The sequence below is a fragment of the Amphiura filiformis genome, chromosome 2 (assembly GCF_039555335.1).
Source record: "Amphiura filiformis chromosome 2, Afil_fr2py, whole genome shotgun sequence".
Classification (NCBI taxonomy): Eukaryota; Metazoa; Echinodermata; class Ophiuroidea; order Amphilepidida; family Amphiuridae; genus Amphiura; species Amphiura filiformis.
Window position 1 is genome coordinate 81075589 of NC_092629.1, and position 21391 is coordinate 81096979.

General features: G+C 37.5%; 2 protein-coding genes across 2 annotated transcripts in view; both read right to left on the reverse strand.

The window, feature by feature from the left end:
* Positions 1–1581: 1581 nt before the first annotated feature.
* Positions 1582–8501, reverse strand: LOC140143837 (uncharacterized). The gene is made up of 2 exons (XM_072165649.1): positions 7595–8501; positions 1582–4243 (listed from the first exon to the last, which is right to left on the reverse strand). Exons 1-2 carry the CDS (start codon positions 8499–8501, stop codon positions 1587–1589), a joined length of 3564 nt encoding a protein of 1187 aa, XP_072021750.1. The 3' UTR covers positions 1582–1586.
* The window catches only part of LOC140146682 (AFG2-interacting ribosome maturation factor-like), a 37366-nt gene continuing 24086 nt past the window's right edge, over positions 8112–21391 (reverse strand). The window contains exon 6 of the mRNA XM_072168553.1: positions 8112–8518. The gene's annotated coding sequence lies outside the window, so the exon portion shown is untranslated. The remainder of the gene's footprint in view (positions 8519–21391) is intronic.

Consider the following 21391-nt stretch of genomic DNA (forward strand, 5'->3'; position numbering starts at 1 on the left):
ATGCGCCTTTTTCGACTTTGTGTACACTCGACTTTGTATACTATACGCAAATTTAATTATTTAATTACTAGGTAACTACAGGTTAATTACTTAATTTTCAGCTATATATAGGACTTGGCGTAATTGAAGACAACGATATTTAAAACCTATATTACAAAAAATGACCAAAAATCATGATACGTCACAATGTGATGAACCCGATGCAATGTGATGAACCCGATGATTTTGCCTACATTTTCATTAATCCACTCTGCAGCTTAAACGCAATAACCGATCAACTTCATTATTATGTTTTCCGGGTTATTAGGAGTTAAGAAAACCTAATAATGATAATATTGGATGTCTTATTTCGCATGATACCATAACATATCGGATTCGTCATACAAATATCGAACTCGCCGTTGGCTCGTCCGATATTTTTATGACTCATCCGATATGTTATGGTATCATGCTCAGCCATCCAATATTATATCAAACTTGGTTTGGTGATTGGATATGGTGGCCTGATGTATAGTTTTGTGTCATGTTATTTGCATATTTATGAATGTCATGTCATGTTATTTGTATATTTATGAATATTAATGAGTTGATTTTCATATTTTGCCTACATTTTCATTAATCCACTCTGCAGCTTAATCGCAAAGACAGATCAACTTCAAACTTTATACAGGTCATATAACGTATTGTTCCTAATAAGCACCCAGTCTATTAAATGCCCACCCCCAAAATTTTCCAAAATGAAAATTGAAAAGCAATAAAATTTACCATTATTAAGTGCAAATATACATGAAAAGAATGTTCGATGATTCCTAAGTTTCACTGGATATTATAAGAAATTCATTTTTCATGATGATAAGCCATTCCTCCTGCAAACAGACACATCTAAACTGGAATGGGTGGTGTTATTTTGGTCATTTAATGTAAAAATGTATGCCCACCCTTCATTAAATGTCACGGCCCATGGGTGCTTATTAGAAACAATACGGTAGCTCCACCATGGAAACCTTCATTCAATGTTGGTGTTTAATGTCGTATACTGAGTTCATAGGTCATTTGAGGTCAACTTGTAAAATAGGCTGTAACAGAAAAACATGCTCACATGAGCAGTTCAAATCTCATTGCAAACAAACGTCTTTCACATCTGGACTCTATGCATGGGAACTCATAGCTTGACCAATAAATTGTGCATTTGGATTTAAATCATCCAATTTTATATCACAATTATAGGTCATAGCTCCACCATGGAAACATTCATTGAATGTTGTGTTTAATGTTGTATACTGAGGTCATAGGTCATTTGAGGTCAACTTGTAAAATAGGCTGAAACAGAAAAACATGCTCACATGAGCAGTTCAAATTTCATTGCAACCACACTTGGTTCATAGCTGCACTATGGGATCTTCATAATGGTGAATGTTGAAGGTCACATATTGAGGTCAGAGGTCATTTGAGTTCAAGTTGTAAAATGGGAGTCTATAACAGAATCCCAATATCTAAATTATGTTCATTCTTTAGGTGACAAACATTTAGTAGGTTAAATGTACATTGTCATCAAAGTAATATTGATAAAACAAAATGTACAAGCTCTACATCATTGTCTCCATTTCATTGTACCAATTTGGGTGTATTCGTTCCACATAATGTTTTGACACACGATCTACAGTAGCATACAGAAATGGATTGAGTACGGAGTTGATCGGCAGAGCAAATGCTGTAATCCATGGGATCCATTCAGGGGGGAGTTCCTTTACTCCTGTCTGGGCTAGAATACCCAAGATGACAATGGGAAACCAACATATGAGGTCAGTCAATGCGATGGCACCCATCTTTATAGCCATTTTGATATCAGTTTTAAGCAGTGCAAATCCTGATTTCCAGATTTTCAAGAATAAGAGTATGTAACATATTGCAATCATCAAACATAACAGAAAATTAAGCCCAAGAAAAAGACCAATTGAGAAATAGTTTCCTATTTTTGAGCCAATTTCTGTAATTTTTCGTAATTTTAAATGGTCATCTAGTCTACCAGTGTTGTAGGTTGTGGTAAAGTTTTCATAGTTTATTCTGTATATTTTTCTTCTTACTAATGGTAACCCAATGCATACATCTGAAAGTTGATATAATTCATCATCATTCAATATTGCAGGTACAATGCTTAATGTAAGAGCAATAATCCAAGCAAATGTTGCCATCATTACCTGTGTCCTTTTACCGAAAAGCTTATGTGTTATGAAGATTTTTCTAAATGCCCAAAGTCTATCCACAGCTAAAAGGGTTAAAAAAAGGAGGGACGCTTCACTTGATAAGACAGATAGAAACCCGGCTACTTTGCAAAGCAAACTGTTTCTCCAAAGTTTAGCATAGGAAGGAAAATATTCATTGTAGTATTGATCAACTGATGCAATAACTAACAAATACAAACCTATAAGTAAGTCTGCTATAGCCAAATTTGTGATGAAAACAATTTGCATCACTTCTTTTTCACCTGGTGAGTTAGACTTTATCTTCTGATAACCCCACATAAAAACGAATGTGTTTGCAAACAAAGCAGAAAAGCCAAAAATCCATGTACAGCACTTAACTCCTGTAGAGGGGAGAAGCTGCTTACATGTCAAGTAAGGAGATTTTTCATTTGTTGGAACACACTGAGATCGATTTGATGGATCAAGAAAGCAGCATGTGGCAGGGTTGTCCACTACAAGGACACTGTCATTCTGCAGAGTCATTCCTGTGAAAGAGGCTTTAGTTACCCTTGTTAAATCATTTTTAGAAAGGCCTAGAAATTTCAATTTGGTTAGACCAAACAGGGATTTACTGTGGATTTGATTCAATTTATTAACCTGAAAGTCCAGAACTTTCAAATCTGTCAAATTTGCAAACTGATATGGATACAATTTGTTAATTTTGTTTGAAGCTATTGCTAATATCTGTAAAGGTAATCCATTAGATGGGTAAAAAATCTCTAATGGTATTTCAGTCAAACTATTGTCACTAATGAAGAGCTCCGTTAAGCTTGTGAGGTCTTTAAATAAAGTAGGAGGTGATGTGTTAAACATCTGATAATTTAAGAATAGATCGCCCAATGTGTGAGCTGATGGTAATGCTTCAATACTATTGTTAGTCAGATATAGTCTTTGTAACTTTGTCAACCCATAGAAAAGGTCAATTTGAATCATCTTCAATCTGTTGTTATTCAGCCCAAGCTCCAGCAATGATTGCAGATCTTGAAATACACCTGATGATAATGATTCAATACTATTGATACTCAGATCTAATATCTGTAACTTTGTCAACCCATAAAAAAGGTCAGTTTGAATTATCTTCAGTTTGTTGTTATTCAGAAAAAGCTTTTGCAATAATTGCAGATCTTGGAACACACCTGACGGTAATGATTCAATGCTATTGTTATCCAAAGTTAATATCTCTAACTCTATCAACCCATAGAAAAGGTCAGTTTGAATCATATTCAGTTTGTTGTTATCCAGACCAAGCTCTTGCAATAATTGCAGATCTCTAAACACACCTAATGGTAATGATTCAATACCATTGTAAGCCAAAGCTAATATCTCTAACTTTGTCAACCTATAGAACAGGTCAGTTTGAATCATATTCAGTTTGTTGTTATTCAGACCGAGCCCTTGCAATAATTGCAGGTCTCTGAACACACCTGACGGTAATGATTCAATGCTATTGTAATGCAAAGTTAATATCTGTAACTTTTTTAACCCATAGAATAGGTCAATTTGAATCATCTTCAGTTTGTTGTTGTGTAGCTGAAGCTCTTGCAATAATTGCAGATCTCTAAATACACCTGATGGTAATGATTCAATGCTATTGTGATTCAAAGTTAATATCTGTAACTTCTTTAACCCATAGAACAGGTCAATTTGAATCATCTTCAGTTTGTTGTTGTGTAGCCTAAGTTCTTGCAATAATTGCAGATCTCTGAATACACCGGATGGCAATGATTCAATGCCATTGTAAGCCAAAGTAATATAATCTAACTTGTTTAATCCATAGAATAGGTCAGTTTGAATCATCTTCAGTTTGTTATTACTCAGACCAAGGTTTTGCAATAATTGCAGATCTCTGAATACACCTGATGGTAATGATATAATGCTATTGTAATCCAAAGCTAATATCTCTAACTTAATCAGCCTATAGAAAAGGTCAATTTGAATCATCTTCAGTTTGTTGTTATTCAGACCGAGCCCTTGCAATAATTGCAGGTCTCTGAACACACCTGACGGTAATGATTCAATGCTATTGTAATCCAAAGTTAATATCTCTAACTTTATCAACCCATAGAAAAGGTCAGTTTGAATCATCTTCAGTTTGTTGTTGTGAAGCCTACCCTTACCTAAAAAACTAGCATTCCCTAAGCACTCACTAGGCATTCCATTGAATGGTAAAGAACCGTTAATGAATGCCTAAATGGTGAATGCCTCCAATACTATAACATTGAGTTAATAGGCGGTTATTAGCACTCAACCGCCTGTTTGCTAGCCCTCAACCGCTTATAGCGGTTCATAAGTGGTTCATAAGCCCTCCTCAGAGGCGAAATATGTAAATGAGCTAAGCACTCGAACCACTAAGGAGGCATTCAACCACTAAGGAGGCATTCAAACCGCCTAGCATTTAAACCACCTAGGAAGCATTCGAACCGCTTGGGAAGCATTCCAACCGCCTAGGAAGCATTCCAACCGCTAGGAAGCATTCCAACCGCTAGGAAGCATACCAACTGCCTCAGAAGCATTCCAACCGTCTACCGTTAGCACTCGAACCACTTATTTAGCCCTCAACCGCTATAAGCGGTTCGTAAGTGGTTCATAAGCCCTCCTCAGAGGCGAAATATGTAAATGAGCTAGGCCCTCGAACCACTTAGTGGCATTCCAACTGCCTATGAAGCACTCCAACCGCCAAAGAAATTTCCAATCGCCTCAGAAGCATTCCAACCGCCTATAGGCATTTCAACCGCCTATAGGTATTCCAACCACTTACAGGTGAGGCACTCGAACCACTATATAATTATATAGCTATATGCTGGCTAAGCAATTATTCTACGAGAGTGACAAATAGGAATATAATGCACTGCAGAAAATCGCACATGGTAATAGCCCAGAACCATTTTTTATCCATTGTGACAGATGCAGAGGCATTTTAGTTCAGTACAGCGTATGTCTTTTTCGAGTCTATGATATTTTTAGGTCAAAAGTGAAAAAAGACAATTTCCGCTAATTTTCCCATTTTCCTGATCAAATGAGGCTCATGATAAATATTTTTCCATATGATTTCCCATATTTTCCCGAGATAGCACTTGAACCCCTATAGGGATTGCTGTAGGAATTCTAGGAGAGTAAGGATTAAAAATATGCACAAATTTAACTCAAATATAGCCATGTGCATCAGCAAGAGCATAAATTGCATGATCAAATTGATAACTGATAAATTGAGTACATCCCAGTGGGCACAGGTTAGGATTTTGATGTTGTATCAACGTTGAAACAACATCGAAGTTTCAACCTAACCTGATTTTAACCTTACGGTTAGTTGAAATCACATTGAAATTTCAACCTGGTTTCAACCAACTTTCAATGCAAAATTTAAGGAGGTTGAAATCAGGTTGAAGTCCATTTGCAAATACAACCTGATTTCAACCCGATTTCAACTAGTCGACGTCGAAATTTCAACCTGATTTCAACGTTAGGTGTGCCCACTGGGATCAGTGTGTTTTATAAATACACAAAATAATTATAGCTACGTCATAATTATGTAATTTGTCGTTGTTGTTTGGTTTCATTGTTTGAGGTTTCATTGCTCTTTGCTTGAGCTCTTCTTGCGCCATATGAGTGCATTTTTTAGTGGATTAGTGCATGGCATAACTGTACACTATTGTTATTAATGTTAACAATAATGCCCCAATACTAACTAAGCTCCTCTTTCCTAACACTAGACCATTCCATATTTCAAGAAACTGCCTGCATAAAAACCTATATTCAAAGTTACATCTAGTCATATTTAAGCTTACCTATACTTACACCATCCATATTGTGGCATAATTATTGTACACAAAGATAACTACATGGATCCCATACATGTATGATGTTGTCCAAATAATATGCATTGTCATGTAACATCCCAAATGTAAAGAGTGAAAAATAAGGCCTATAATAAAGCTGGGAACATGAAAGGATAAAGAAACCATCATCTCTGCATTCACACCAGTTCAAAATGGCAGTTAGAAATATATTCCCATCATGCACCTGCTTGACCCTTGGGTCAACCACTAAGGAATGCTAGTCAAGGCTATTAGCAGAATGCCTAATTGAATGGAATGCCTATTACTTAGAAATTTTTTAACCGAATGCCTAATACTTAGAAATTTTTCAGTGGAATGACTATTACTTAAGAATTTTTTTAACCGAATGCCTAATACTTAGAAATTTTTCAGTGGAATGCCTATTACTTAAGAATTTTTTTAACCGAATGCCTATGACTTATCCGAATGCCACTGAGTGCCTATAGCAAACCGCCTAATTAACGGAATGCCTAAGTTACGAATGCTTAGGAATGCCTAAGTTAATAGTATTGAGCTTTAACGAGGGCTTAATGAGTAAATAGGCATTCGGTAGCATTCTTGTGAGGCATTCAGAATGCCTGTGAACCAGCTCTATAGGCATTCATTAGCTGCTGAGTGCTAGTGACCACCTAGTACCGCTATCCTTGGCACTCGAGGGCTTGGCGAATACCTACAGAATGCCAAATAGGCATTCATGTTTGGTAAGGGTAAGCTTTTGCAATAATTGCAAATCTCTGAATACACCTGATGGTAATAATTCAATACTATTGTAATGCAAATGTAATATCTCTAACTTTGTCAACCCATAGAAAAGGTTAATTTGAATCATCTTCAGTTCATTATTATTCAGATCAAGCTCCTTCAATAAATGCAGATTTTGGAATACCACTGATGGCAATGATTCAATGCTATTGTAACTCAAGGCTAATATCTCTAACTTTGTCAAATTCTGGAACAGATGGATATGTATTTTCTCTATCATATTATAATATATGCTTAGGCGTTTTAAGCTATAGAGATGACTGAATGGGTCATTTGGAACGAACACTATATCATTGTTTGAGAAGACTAGTGATGTCAATGTGGACATGTCCTCAAATATTGTTGGGTTCAGGAGAGAAAGCTGATTGTTACAAAATGACACGTGAGTCAAATTCTTTGGGAGATCCATCGGAAAACTTGTGAAATTGTTTGAGGAAAGGTCCAATAAAAGCAGTTCATTGGGAATGTTTTCAATCTGGGATAAATGAGAATCATTTATTGACAAGACTTGTAATCTCTCCATGTCAGAAAATATGTTTGCTTCTACTTCATCAATAGTATTACTGCCTAAATACAGTACTTGTACATTGAATAGACCATCTAACCAGCTATGTGAGATATACATCAACTTATTTACATTTAAGAGTAAACGTTTTAATGTATACAATTGTGAGAATGAGTCCGCTTCAATACTTGAGATTTTGTTAAAAGACAAATCCACTGTATGAATGTTTCGTAAACCATGAAAAATACCTGGTCCAATGGTGCTAATGTAGTTTTCACTCAGCAACAAAAACTTCACATCTGTGAGATTGGAGAAGGTGTTTGATTCCACTTGAGTAACTTGTCTATTGGAGAGATCTATTGCCGTTGAGTTCGCGAGAATCATATCAGGAGGTTGATACACTAACAGAGTGTTTTTATTGGCAGGTATATCTGAGCAGTCGGTGAGAAATAACTGAAAGTTCAGGGAACAAAAGCAGCCAATCGGACATAGTGGGAATTCAGCCAAAAGTATTTCACCTGGAAGTCCAAGGTCAAATCCAGGTAGTTCATCTGGATTGAAGTTTGGGTCACCTGTTAAAGTTATCTTAAGAGATGGATTGTACTCTTCTAGTTCTAAATATCTAAGTAGATAATATGGAATTTGAGAAATATCATCGAAGATCTGGACATTTTTACACTGATGGAACCTTATATTTTGGGATTCATGGAGATTAGTTGGATCATGAAGCAAGACATTGCCATTTGCAGGAGAAATACTCTCCTCTATTTCCAATATAGATGAAGCTCTCATGTTGATATGCATGGTGCTACAAGTAAGAACTATCGTGCATGGCTCTTCAGAAGATCCAATCCAGCCAAAAGATCGATTGAAGCATTCTGCTCCTTCTTCATGTAGTTTGAAGTAGTCATAAATAGACCATGAGGACAAACGAAGAACATTTACAGTAATTCCTTGGTCATTGGACGAGGATACAGTAAAGTTACAAGTTTCATTCTCAAATGTTTGAATTGTAATTGTATCATTCTGCCTGAGAATGAAGTCCCGCTGTGGACATGCGATAGTATCACGGCTTACCTCAGATGTTGCGACTACTACAAAGATCATCCCAAACGTAAACAATACAAGGCACTGATATGATTGGACTGCCATCATCATGAGACCTGTATGTTCTGAATACAAAACAAGAAATATCATTATTATGCAAGTTTGAATCAGAATTTGGTGGGGCTATGGTAAAATGTGTGTTTTTGGCAGGGCATAGGGAGCAGCAATAATACTTTTTAAAGTAGGTCAAAATGTAAGTTCATCAAGCCTTTTTGGCAGGCAAATTTTAAGAGCCAAATATGGAAATATGGCAGCATACTGGTGCCATATAGCCTATTTCTATGAAGCTTTGTTTCAAACATTTTGTCGCAGTGAGTGGCCCATTTAGCCGCACCAGAAATACTGCAAAATTGCCACTGCAAGTATCGCAATAGTAAAACACATGCATAAAAACAAAGTATAAAGGGTACATAAACATGATGATTTAATTGTGACACAATCTGGTCCATGGGGGCCAAAGGCGGCAAATTTGAAACTGAGATAAAGGTAAAAATATGGAGTAAAAAACAATAAAATACATAAGAAAATAGATATCAAAAAACTTCAGAACTTTAAAACCAAGTATGCTAGACCTTTGGTGTTTTCAGTAAATGATAGCCTATTGTATGTATAATGTAACAATTACAGTAACTCAATTTTCAAAAATGCCTCTTTTGGCCCCCATGGACCAGATCGTGTCACAATTGTACTGCATCGTCCCTATTTTATCAGGATTATCAAGCCATTTTTTCAACAAAACATTGCAACTTCTTTCTGTCTCGGTTTGAAATATCAAAATCAAGTACTACAGGGTGTCCCAAAAAAAGAGGCCCCTCATTGCGCCCTCTTTTTCTCCTATTTCTGAAAAGTTGATTAAATATATTTTGGTATGTAAAGAAACCTTAAATCGTTAGCTTTAATAAACCAAAACAATTATTTCAATCGGCTCACAACTTTTGAAGATATGCCCTTTTGAATAAAAGTACCCGTTTATCACTCTGTCCACGGATAGCAAACAGAGTGGTTGGGATGGCTCATGCTGTGGAGTGGCCTGCACGATCACCAGACCTCACACTCCTTTGTGACAAAAACTAAGATCTTCGTAAACGTATTACTGAGTGCAATCGCAAGTATCCGGCGAAAAAGGACGGTACGCAAACACAATTGATGCAATGAGGATCGGGGCTGAAACCTGTATTCGCCAAGGAGGCAACCAGGTAGAGGGCAGAGCAGCACAGTAAACTCAGTTCAGAAGAACCAAAGACAAATCAAACAGCCTTTTAGGGCTACCTTTTATCCTAAAAAGAGAAATGACTTATATTGTAAATAAAAAAAAAACCCAAGAAACAACAAAGTAAGAAAGTAAGAAACATAATAAAACAAAAAGGCATAAATAACCAAGAAAAAATAAGTAATTGCAAGTAAAGCAAAAGAAGTCCCATTCGCATCCATTTTACCCACAAATTAATGACACTATTAACAAAATCCATTGCCCATAAACCCACCGGTAAAGCCTATTCCATAAATAAAGTTATTTTATAAAGTTATCATTGAGGAATGTTTGATATTCATGCATGGTATAATGTACTCCTTTTCAATCTTTGAAGTAGCCAAACCTTCTCCGTGGACAGAGTGAAAAAAGGGTACATTTCTTTAAAAGAGCATATCTTCAAAAGTTATGAACCGATTGATAAAATGGTTTTGGTTTATTAAAGCTAACCACTCAAGTTTTTTTTTACATACCAAAATATATTTGATTAAATTGTCAGAAATAGGAGAAAAAGAGGGCGCAATGAGGGGCCTCTTTTTTTTGGGACACCCTGTAGTATTAAATATGTTATTCTTGATGAGTGAGATTATCTTAATATCAAAATGTTAAATTGCAAATTGTAAAAGCCAGAAAGCTGCTATATGGTATTAGGTATTAGTATGACTATTGCTATTGGTCGTTCTAACTTCTACATAAACTTAACCCAGAAAGTATCAAAACGATTTATGGTCAGATATATCGGGAACTGATATATATATAGCAAAAACTTATTTAATGTATATAAAGTGCAGCTTTCTCCTGCGCATTTTGATACCTCTTTTGTTGCTCTACGATATCATTTGGTCGAGTTATGGGCACTTGAGTGGCTTCAAGTTGGATTTTGAAAGTTGCACTTAGCTCCTATTCAAGCCAAATGCGTTGTACTGTGACCAATAAATGACCATTGCTTTTGTCCCCCAAATTCAAATGAGTATGTGTGTCGCGTGTTGGCTAAATTGATTGCGATGACCATCAATTGTACTCAATGGTCAACAATGGGAGGTTGAAGTCAGATTACCTGACAGGGTAGGACAGGGAAAGGTGTCCCGAGTAACCAACGATGGCTGAATTGAGTCAAATGCAAAGAGGGAGAATTGTTGGTTTGGTAGAGGCAGGCTTTTCGGTGCAAGCTACAGCTGAGCAAGTTGGAACAGTAAAGTCCACAGTCATAACTGTCACCGAACCAATGGTCATATCAGGGGCTATTTTAACATGTCTCACTGTCACGTTCGTGCAATGAGATAAAAGTGTTGATGAAGTAGAGTGCGTTTCAAAAATAAAAATATTGACATTTTTACCTGAATGTGATCGTAAGAAAGGCTCTACCATTGTCTACTATTAAAGCATATCTACTCGGATTGTTAATTGTCACTGCACGAATATTTTATCTCGTCACGTACGTGACAGTGAGGCACGTTAAAATAGCCCCTGGGTCATGTTAACGACAAGCAAAGGAGTCGACGCTCGAGAGTGATTTCAGCAGCCCAGGATACGTCTATCGTTAACCACACCATGCAAAACAGGACATTGACAGGTGAGACAAGGTTACTTTCAAACAAACTTTTTTCCCAAAATACTGTAGTCAAGCAGCGAAAATTTACAATAATCTTAACAGCAATGAAACAGCTAAATGTTAATTTACAATATCTAACATTGATATGATCATGGCATTAAACAATTTTTTTATTCATCTTTCTTTCTTCTTTTCTGATACAGCTCCGCAGATCAAATGCCGAGTCCATAGACGAAGAGGCCAGCAAAGGCCGAACGACTGGAATGATCAAGTCACACACAACAGGCTGCATGCAGCGGGTCTACGCTCAAGAAGAATGGTCAAGAAGAGCCGCCTACTTCCACGACACAAGTAAGACTGCCTAGCCTTCGCCAGATCACATCGCAGATGGAATCGTCGAGCTTGGTCTAAGCTTAGGTCCTCTTCACTGACGAAAGCAGAATGTGCCTGCGAATGGTGGATGGTAGCATTAGAGTCTGGAGAGATACAGGGGAGCGGCTAGACGAGGAGTGCATTCAAGAGCAAGAACCTTATGGAGGTGGAAGCTTGATGGTGTGGGCTGGGATAAGTGCTAATGGAAAGACGGACTTGATCATTCTCAGAGGTGGCATAACAGCGCAGGTATACATCAATGAAGTTCTGCGTCCGATAGTTGTACCATACGCTGCAGCTGTAGCTAGATAGGCGATGGATTCCACATAATGCATGACAACGCCACATGTTGCAGCCCTAACCAGAGAGTTCTTGGAAACAGAGGGGGTGGATACTCTCGTCTGGCCTGCAAAGAGCCCTGACCTTAATCCACTAGAACACTTGTGGGATACTCTTAAGGCCAGAGTAATGGAAGACACATTCGTTTACGCCCGAATTTGAGATTTCTTGATATTTATCAACACTAAGATGTATTCTTTCACTTGAAACTGATAAAAAACAACTTGTTAATATTTACTCGTATTTTTGCTTGATTTGTTTCACTCTTTTCAACTCTAAAAAGTCACATTTGGCTCAAGACAGCTTAGTATGCGCGAATGCGAAATATTTTGATTACGCTAGCGATTCGCTTAGCGTGATGCGGCGCAACTCTGCTGCCGTATGTCCAACGCAGTCTAGGCGCGATTCGGTTTGTTGTTCACGCCAGCAAATGTGGTGTAAACAAAACAAAAATTTGCAGTCAAAATGCCACTTAGATTTTTTAATTATTTTGAATTTTGGCGCACTGAAAGCAGACATTATAGATTTATTGGTGCAAAAAGATGCATATTTAGACCATGTACCAGATACAGCTTTTACAAACGTGAAAGTCTTACCGTTTTAAAATATAAGGACGTTTTGTGCATAAATTTGAAATTTTTTTACTAAAACAACGATTTCTCAGAGTTCACTTTTGACAATATTGCACAATTTTTGTGACAAGATAACTCGAAAAATATGCAAGCAAAAGGTAAACTTTTTGCACTATCGTTTAGAGTACACCAAAAAGCCTAGGGAAGGTTTTCTCATTTTTAAATATTTGTTTTAAACAAAAATATACACCATTCTGTGCAATTTTAGCTTACAAAATTGCTTTTTCACATGTTTTTTCAATATTTCTAAAAAGAGACAAATTTCAAAAAACCTTCCCTAAGTTCATGTCTCTTCTTAATGAAAAGCTAACTGAATTGTTTTTACTCCGAACAGATTTTTTTTAAGTTTTCACAAAAAAATTGGGGTAAAAAAGTGAATTTTTGTGATTTTTTCAAAAACTTGAGATTTTGAACAAATCTGACGTCCACCATGGGATTCCTTGACTCATTTCCTTTCCAAAAATGTATAGTTTTATATACTTTTGACATACAATTCAGAAAGAACGATGCTCGAAAAGGTCCGTGTTCTCTCCCATTACACTGGCCTTAAGAGGAAATCTAACAAGGCAATCAAGCCTGACACCACCTTAGAAAGCCTTCGGCGCATCCTGCTCAGGAAATGGTGAGACATTGACCAAGGAAAGATAAGACATCTTGTTCAGAGCATGTGACGACGAATCCAGGCAGTGATAGACAGTGATGGTGGGCACACCAAGTATTGAGATGTCAGCAGAAAGAGTTCATGAGATAAGTCAGAGATAAGTAAAGGGTAGCAAGTATTGAAGTTGGAAGTCGAAGGAGTAATATAAAGTAAAGTTCATGGTTAAGTAAACCGAGCACATCGGTGTCCTTTGTCTTGATTTTGTGTGTGTGTGGGGGGTGTTTGTGTGTGTACATGACAAACGCATTTGGCTTGAATAGGAGCTAAGTGCAACTTTCAAAATCCGACTTTACACTCAAGCGCCCATAACTCGACCAAATGATATCATAGAGCAACAAAAGAGGTATCAAAATGTGCAGGAGAAAGCTGCACTTTATATACATTAAATAAGTTTTTGCTATATATTTCAGTTCCTGATATATCTGACCATCTATAATCGTTTCGATACTTTCTGGGTTGAGTTTATATATTTAGCTTTCTTAGGAATTTTAGATTTTAAAAATTGGATGTTTCTAATAGAAGCATAAAAATGGTGAATTCCAAGTTTTTGAAAATGTGTAAAATTACTAACTTTTCAGGGGCTGAGCAATAATTATGAGCCCTGGTGGGAGCATGGGAGGTTAACATTGAGGGAGGGGGGACAAGAAATTAATTAGCATACCTTTCAATTCCAATATACACTCCAATTTGTGCCCACATAAAAAAAACATGAGTCTGCTTCCTTATCTCCATATTATCATACCTGTATAGATGTGCCCTCCCTTAGTTCCCTCCCTTTGAAAACCCTTTTGTGTGTCCCTACCCACAGTGATCCCTACTGATATACCTCATCTAAAGATTCCCGCCATCTGATTGGTTAAAAGAGCGTAAAATGATATTACGCATGCGTTAATGTTTTCGCGTTCTACAATTATGCAGAAATCGTCTGTGACGCTCGCATTGAAACTATTACTTTCTTTTCCAAAATTGATGCTTTTAACCAAACAGATAACAAGAATCTTAAGATTTGGTATATAAACAAATATTGACTGACTTTTTATTCGGGGTATGGTTAAAATTATAGGGCCTATAATTTTAACCATGCCCCTCATAGCAGTTAATATTTGTATACTATAATTTTAAGTTTCAACAGTTATCCTGATTTGCAATAGAAGCCCCCATGTCACAAGGGAAAAAGCGGTAAATCGCACATTATTTCACATTATTTGCACATTATTTGCAGAATCTCTCCTCTTTTTTCACATTATAAGCTTACTTAACAGAAATTGTGGAAAATTTTGGCGATCTTAGCGTTTTTGAGCGATTTTGCTCGTTTACCGCTTTTTCCCTTGTGTCATGGGGCCTGTATCACCCGCCATACACCAAATTTTTTGAAGGGGAAAAAATGCATTGGGGGGGTGTTGGGGGGGGTCAAAAAAATAAAATGTTTGAAATTGCCCATACTTTCAACCCCTGCAATTTTAAGGCAGTCAATATATAGGATAATGCCAAATTTGAATTCCAAAATGTGGCTTTACCACAGGGTTCAATGGGAGAATTCAAACTTTAAATGGCTTTTTCCGAATTTCAAGTGCTTTTTTCCTCTGGCGTCAAAAAATTAGAATTGATTCGGATCAAAGTTTCATGAACGAGAACGCCAAGATATTACTTAGGGCTTTCGAAAGAAGCGGAAATTTAAATCAAATTTGCTCCACAGGTTCCAAAGTACACAATGTGCTTACACTCAGTGATTTACCAGCCTACCTTGTATGTCCGATGTGTTAAATGCAGCCAATGCTTAATGGGCTGTTCCAGTTAAAATCCTTACACCCTCTAGATGGAGGTCATGACGTCAATCTTGCACACAGGAGTGTAGATATCAAATATGGTCACCCATTCAGGCAACTCCATTTGATATTCACACTCCTGTGTAGAAGATGTCTTGCCGGGTTGGGAGTATGGAATTCAAATGGAATAGCCCAGCATTTCTTCTTTTGTAGGATTTGAAGGATTTCAATATTTAAGTCTGTTCCAGATCATGATTTTACATTTGAAATCACTCGCCTTTAAAAAAAAAAAAAAAAAAAATCTGCAGGGGGGGTAGGTGGGGGGGCTGAAAATTTGAAACGCTCAAAATCACTCATATTTTTAACCACTGGAATCTTAAGGCAGCCAATGTGTAGCATATAGCTCAATTTGGACTCCAACTTGTATATTTTGCATAGGGTTCCATGTAAAATTAAAACTTCAAATGCATTTTCTGAATTCCAAGTGCTTTTTTCCTCTGGCGTCAAAAAATTAGAATTGGTTACGGAACAAAGTTTAGCAACGAGAACGCGCATATTACTTAGGGCTTTCGAGATAAAAAAAAAAAAAAAAAAAAGCCGCAAAAAATTGAAATCGATATTTTGCTCCACAGGCTGGCTGTGTACTGTACATACACAATGTGTAGCTGATACAGTGAAATTTGACTGCCACACTCTTGCAGCCAATGGGCTATTCCATTTGACATGCATACACCCCTAGATGGAGGTCATGACCTCAATCACGCACACAGGGGTGTAGATATCAAATGGAATCGCCTATTCAGGTAACTTCATTTGAAATTCACACTCCCTGTGTGGAAGATTAAGGGCATGTCTTCCATAGGGGTGTATGGATTTTAACTGGAATAGCCCAATGGTTTAATCACCTGTTTGAGTTCTGCATGTAAAATCATCTGCAAGTAAGAAGCTGTATCACCCGCCATACACCAAATTTTTTGAAGGGGAAAAAAATGCATTGGGGGGTGTTGGGGGGTCAAAAAAATAAAATGTTTGAAATTGCCCATACTTTCAACCCCTGCAATTTTAAGGCAGTCAATATATAGGATATTGCCAAATTTGAATTCCAAAATGTGGCTTTACCACAGGGTTCAATGGGAGAATTCAAACTTTAAATGGCTTTTTCCGAATTTCAAGTGCTTTTTTCCTCTGGCGTCAAAAAATTAGAATTGATTCGGATCAAAGTTTCATAACGAGAACGCGCATATTACTTAGGGCTTTCGAAAGAAGCGGAAATTTAAATCAAATTTGCTCCACAGGTTCCAAAGTACACAATGTGCTTACACTCAGTGATTTACCAGCCTACCTTGTATGTCCGATGTGTTAAATGCAGCCAATGCTTAATGGGCTGTTCCAGTTAAAATCCTTACACCCTCTAGATGGAGGTCATGACGTCAATCTTGCACACAGGAGTGTAGATATCAAATATGGTCACCCATTCAGGCAACTCCATTTGGTGTTCAACCCCCCTGTGTGGAAGATGTCTTGCCGGGTGGGGAGTATGGAATTCAAATGGAATAGCCCAGCATTTCTTCTTTTGTAGGATTTGAAGGATTTCAATATTTAAGTCTGTTCCAGATCATGATTTTACATTTGAAATCACTCGCCTTTAAAAAAAAAAAAAAAAAATCTGCAGGGGGGTAGGTGGGGGGGGCTGAAAATTTGAAACGTTCAAAATCACTCATATTTTTAACCACTGGAATCTTAAGGCAGCCAATGTGTAGCATATAGCTCAATTTGGACTCCAACTTGTATATTTTGCATAGGGTTCCATGTAAAATTAAAACTTCAAATGCATTTTTCTGGAATTCCAAGTGCTTTTTTCCTCTGGCGTCAAAAAATTAGAATTGGTTCCGGATCAAAGTTTCACAACGAGAACGCGCATATTACAAAGGGCTGTCGAGATAAAAAAAAAAAAAAAAAAAAAAAAAAGCCGCAAAAAATTGAAATCGATATTTTGCTCCACAGGCTGGCTGTGTACTGTACATACACAATGTGTAGCTGATACAGTGAAATTTGACTGCCACACTCTTGCAGCCAATGGGCTATTCCATTTGACATGCATACACCCCTAGATGGAGGTCATGACCTCAATCAGCGCATTACAGGGTGTAGATATCAAATGGAATCGCCTATTCAGGTAACTTCATTTGAAATTCACACTCCCTGTGTGGAAGATTAAGGGCATGTCTTCCATAGGGGTGTATGGATTTTAACTGGAATAGCCCAATGGTTTAATCACCTGTTTGAGTTCTGCATGTAAAATCATCTGCAAGTAAGAAGCCCCCATGTCACAAGGGAAAAAGCGGTAAATCGCACATTATTTCACATTATTTGCACATTATTTGCAGAATCTCTCCTCTTTTTTCACATTATAAGCTTACTTAACAGAAATTGTGGAAAATTTTGGCGATCTTAGCGTTTTTGAGCGATTTTGCTCATTTTACCGCTTTTTCCCTTGTGTCATGGGGCCTGTATCACCCGCCATACACCAAATTTTTTGAAGGGAAAAAAATGCATTGGGGGGTGTTGGGGGGTCAAAAAAAATAAAATGTTTGAAATTGCCCATACTTTCAACCCCTGCAATTTTAAGGCAGTCAATATATAGGATATTGCCAAATTTGAATTCCAAAATGTGGCTTTACCACAGGGTTCAATGGGAGAATTCAAACTTTAAATGGCTTTTTTCCTGAATTTCATGTGCTTTTTTCCTCTGACGTCAAACAATTAGAATTGATTCCGGCTCAAAGTTTCGCAACGAGCACGCGCATATTACTTAGGGCTTTCGAAAGAAGCGGGAAATTTAAATCAAATTTGCTCCACAGGTTCCAAAGTACACAATGTGCTTACACTCAGTGATTTACCAGCCTACCTTGTATGTCCGATGTGTTAAATGCAGCCAATGCTTAATGGGCTGTTCCAGTTAAAATCCTTACACCCTCTAGATGGAGGTCATGACGTCAATCTTGCACACAGGAGTGTAGATATCAAATATGGTCACCCATTCAGGCAACTCCATTTGATATTCACACTCCTGTGTGGAAGATGTCTTGCCGGGTGGGGAGTATGGAATTCAAATGGAATAGCCCAGCATTTCTTCTTTGTAGGATTTGAAGGATTTCAATATTTAAGTCTGTTCCAGATCATGATTTTACATTTGAAATCACTCGCCTTTAAAAAAAAAAAAAAATCTGCAGGGGGGGGGGGTAGGTGGGGGGGGCTGAAAATTTGAAACGTTCAAAATCACTCATATTTTTAACCACTGGAATCTTAAGGCAGCCAATGTGTAGCATATAGCTCAATTTGGACTCCAACTTGTATATTTTGCATAGGGTTCCATGTAAAATTAAAACTTCAAATGCATTTTCTGAATTCCAAGTGCTTTTTTCCTCTGGCGTCAAAAATTAGAATTGGTTCGGATCAAAGTTTCATAGCGAACGAGAACGCTGCATATTACTTAGGGCTTTCGAGATAAAAAAAAAAAAAAAAAAAGCAAAAAATTGAAATCGATATTTTGCTCCACAGGCTGGCTGTGTACTGTACATACACAATGTGTAGCTGATACAGTGAAATTTGACTGCCACACTCTTGCAGCCAATGGGCTATTCCATTTGACATGCATACACCCCCTAGATGGAGGTCATGACCTCAATCACACACACAGGGGTGTAGATATCAAATGGAATCGCCTATTCAGGTAACTTCATTTGAAATTCACACTCCCTGTGTGGAAGATTAAGGGCATGTCTTCCATAGGGGTGTATGGATTTTAACTGAATAGCCCAATGGTTTAATCACCTGTTTGAGTTCTGCATGTAAAATCATCTGCAAGTAAGAAGCTGTATCACCCGCCATACACCAAATTTTTTGAAGGGGAAAAAATGCATTGGGGGGGGGGGGTGTTGGGGGGGGGTCAAAAAATAAAATGTTTGAAATTGCCCATACTTTCAACCCCTGCAATTTTAAGGCAGTCAATATATAGGATATTGCCAAATTTGAATTCCAAAATGTGGCTTTACCACAGGGTTCAATGGGAGAATTCAAACTTTAAATGGCTTTTTCCGAATTTCAAGTGCTTTTTTCCTCTGGCGTCAAAAAAATTAGAATTGATTCCGATCAAAGTTTCATAGCGAGAACGCGCATATTACTTAGGGCTTTCGAAAGAAGCGGAAATTTAAATCAAATTTGCTCCACAGGTTCCAAAGTACACAATGTGCTTACACTCAGTGATTTACCAGCCTACCTTGTATGTCCGATGTGTTAAATGCAGCCAATGCTTAATGGGCTGTTCCAGTTAAAATCCTTACACCCTCTAGATGGAGGTCATGATGTCAATCTTGCACACAGGAGTGTAGATATCAAATATGGTCACCCATTCAGGCAACTCCATTTGATATTCACACTCCCTGTGTGGAAGATGTCTTGCCGGGTGGGGAGTATGGAATTCAAATGGAATAGCCCAGCATTTCTTCTTTTGTAGGATTTGAAGGATTTCAATATTTAAGTCTGTTCCAGATCATGATTTTACATTTGAAATCACTCGCCTTTAAAAAAAAAAAAAAAAAAATCTGCAGGGGGGGGGTAGGTGGGGGGGCTGAAAATTTGAAACGTTCAAAATCACTCATATTTTTAACCACTGGAATCTTAAGGCAGCCAATGTGTAGCATATAGCTCAATTTAGACTCCAACTTGTATATTTTGCATAGGGTTCCATGTAAAATTAAAACTTCAAATGCATTTTTCTGAATTCCAAGTGCTTTTTTTCCTCTGGCGTCAAAAATTAGAATTGGTTCCGGATCAAAGTTTCATACGAGAACGCGCATATTACTTAGGGCTTTCGAGATAAAAAAAAAAAAAAAAAAGCCGCAAAAAATTGAAATCGATATTTTGCTCCACAGGCTGGCTGTGTACTGTACATACACAATGTGTAGCTGATACAGTGAAATTTGACTGCCACACTCTTGCAGCCAATGGGCTATTCCATTTGACATGCATACACCCCTAGATGGAGGTCATGACCTCAATCACACACACAGGGGTGTAGATATCAAATGGAATCGCCTATTCAGGTAACTTCATTTGAAATTCACACTCCCTGTGTGGAAGATTAAGGCATGTCTTCCATAGGGGTGTATGGATTTTAACTGAATAGCCCAATGGTTTAATCACCTGTTTGAGTTCTGCATGTAAAATCATCTGCAAGTAAGAAGCTGTATCACCCGCCATACACCAAATTTTTGAAGGGAAAAAATGCATTGGGGGGGGGGGGGGGTGTTGGGGGGGGGGGGCAAAAAAATAAAATGTTTGAAATTGCCCATACTTTCAACCCCTGCAATTTTAAGGCAGTCAATATATAGGATATTGCCAAATTTGAATTCCAAAATGTGGCTTTACCACAGGGTTCAATGGGAGAATTCAAACTTTAAATGGCTTTTTCCGAATTTCAAGTGCTTTTTTCCTCTGGCGTCAAAAAATTAGAATTGATTCCGATCAAAGTTTCATAACGAGAACGCGCGATATTACTTAGGGCTTTCGAAAGAAGCGGAAATTTAAATCAAATTTGCTCCACAGGTTCCAAAGTACACAATGTGCTTACACTCAGTGATTTACCAGCCTACCTTGTATGTCCGATGTGTTAAATGCAGCCAATGCTTAATGGGCTGTTCCAGTTAAAATCCTTACACCCTCTAGATGGAGGTCATGACGTCAATCTTGCACACAGGAGTGTAGATATCAAATATGGTCACCCATTCAGGCAACTCCATTTGATATTCACACTCCCTGTGTGGAAGATGTCTTGCCGGGTGGGGAGTATGGAATTCAAATGGAATAGCCCAGCATTTCTTCTTTTGTAGGATTTGAAGGATTTCAATATTTAAGTCTGTTCCAGATCATGATTTTACATTTGAAATCACTCGCCTTTAAAAAAAAAAAAAAAAAAAAAAAATCTGCAGGGGGGGGGTAGGTGGGGGGGCTGAAAATTTGAAACGTTCAAAATCACTCATATTTTTAACCACTGGAATCTTAAGGCAGCCAATGTGTAGCATATAGCTCAATTTGGACTCCAACTTGTATATTTTGCATAGGGTTCCATGTAAAATTAAAACTTCAAATGCATTTTCTGAATTCCAAGTGCTTTTTTTTCCTCTGGCGTCAAAAAATTAGAATTGGTTCGGATCAAAGTTTCATAACGAGAACGCGCATATTACTTAGGGCTTTCGAGATAAAAAAAAAAAAAAAAAAAGCGCAAAAAATTGAAATCGATATTTTGCTCCACAGGCTGGCTGTGTACTGTACATACACAATGTGTAGGTGATACAGTGAAATTTGA

What these genes read in the sequence shown, in the direction of transcription:
- LOC140143837 (XM_072165649.1), bottom strand. Translation starts at nt 8,501, where the DNA reads ATGATGGCAGTCCAATCATATCAGTGCCTTGTATTGTTTACGTTTGGG. An exon ending in CATTAGCACCATTGGACCAG is followed by an intron (nt 4,244 to 7,594) that starts GTATTTTTCATG and finishes CATTACCGTCAG; the next exon opens with GTGTGTTCAGAGACCTGCAA.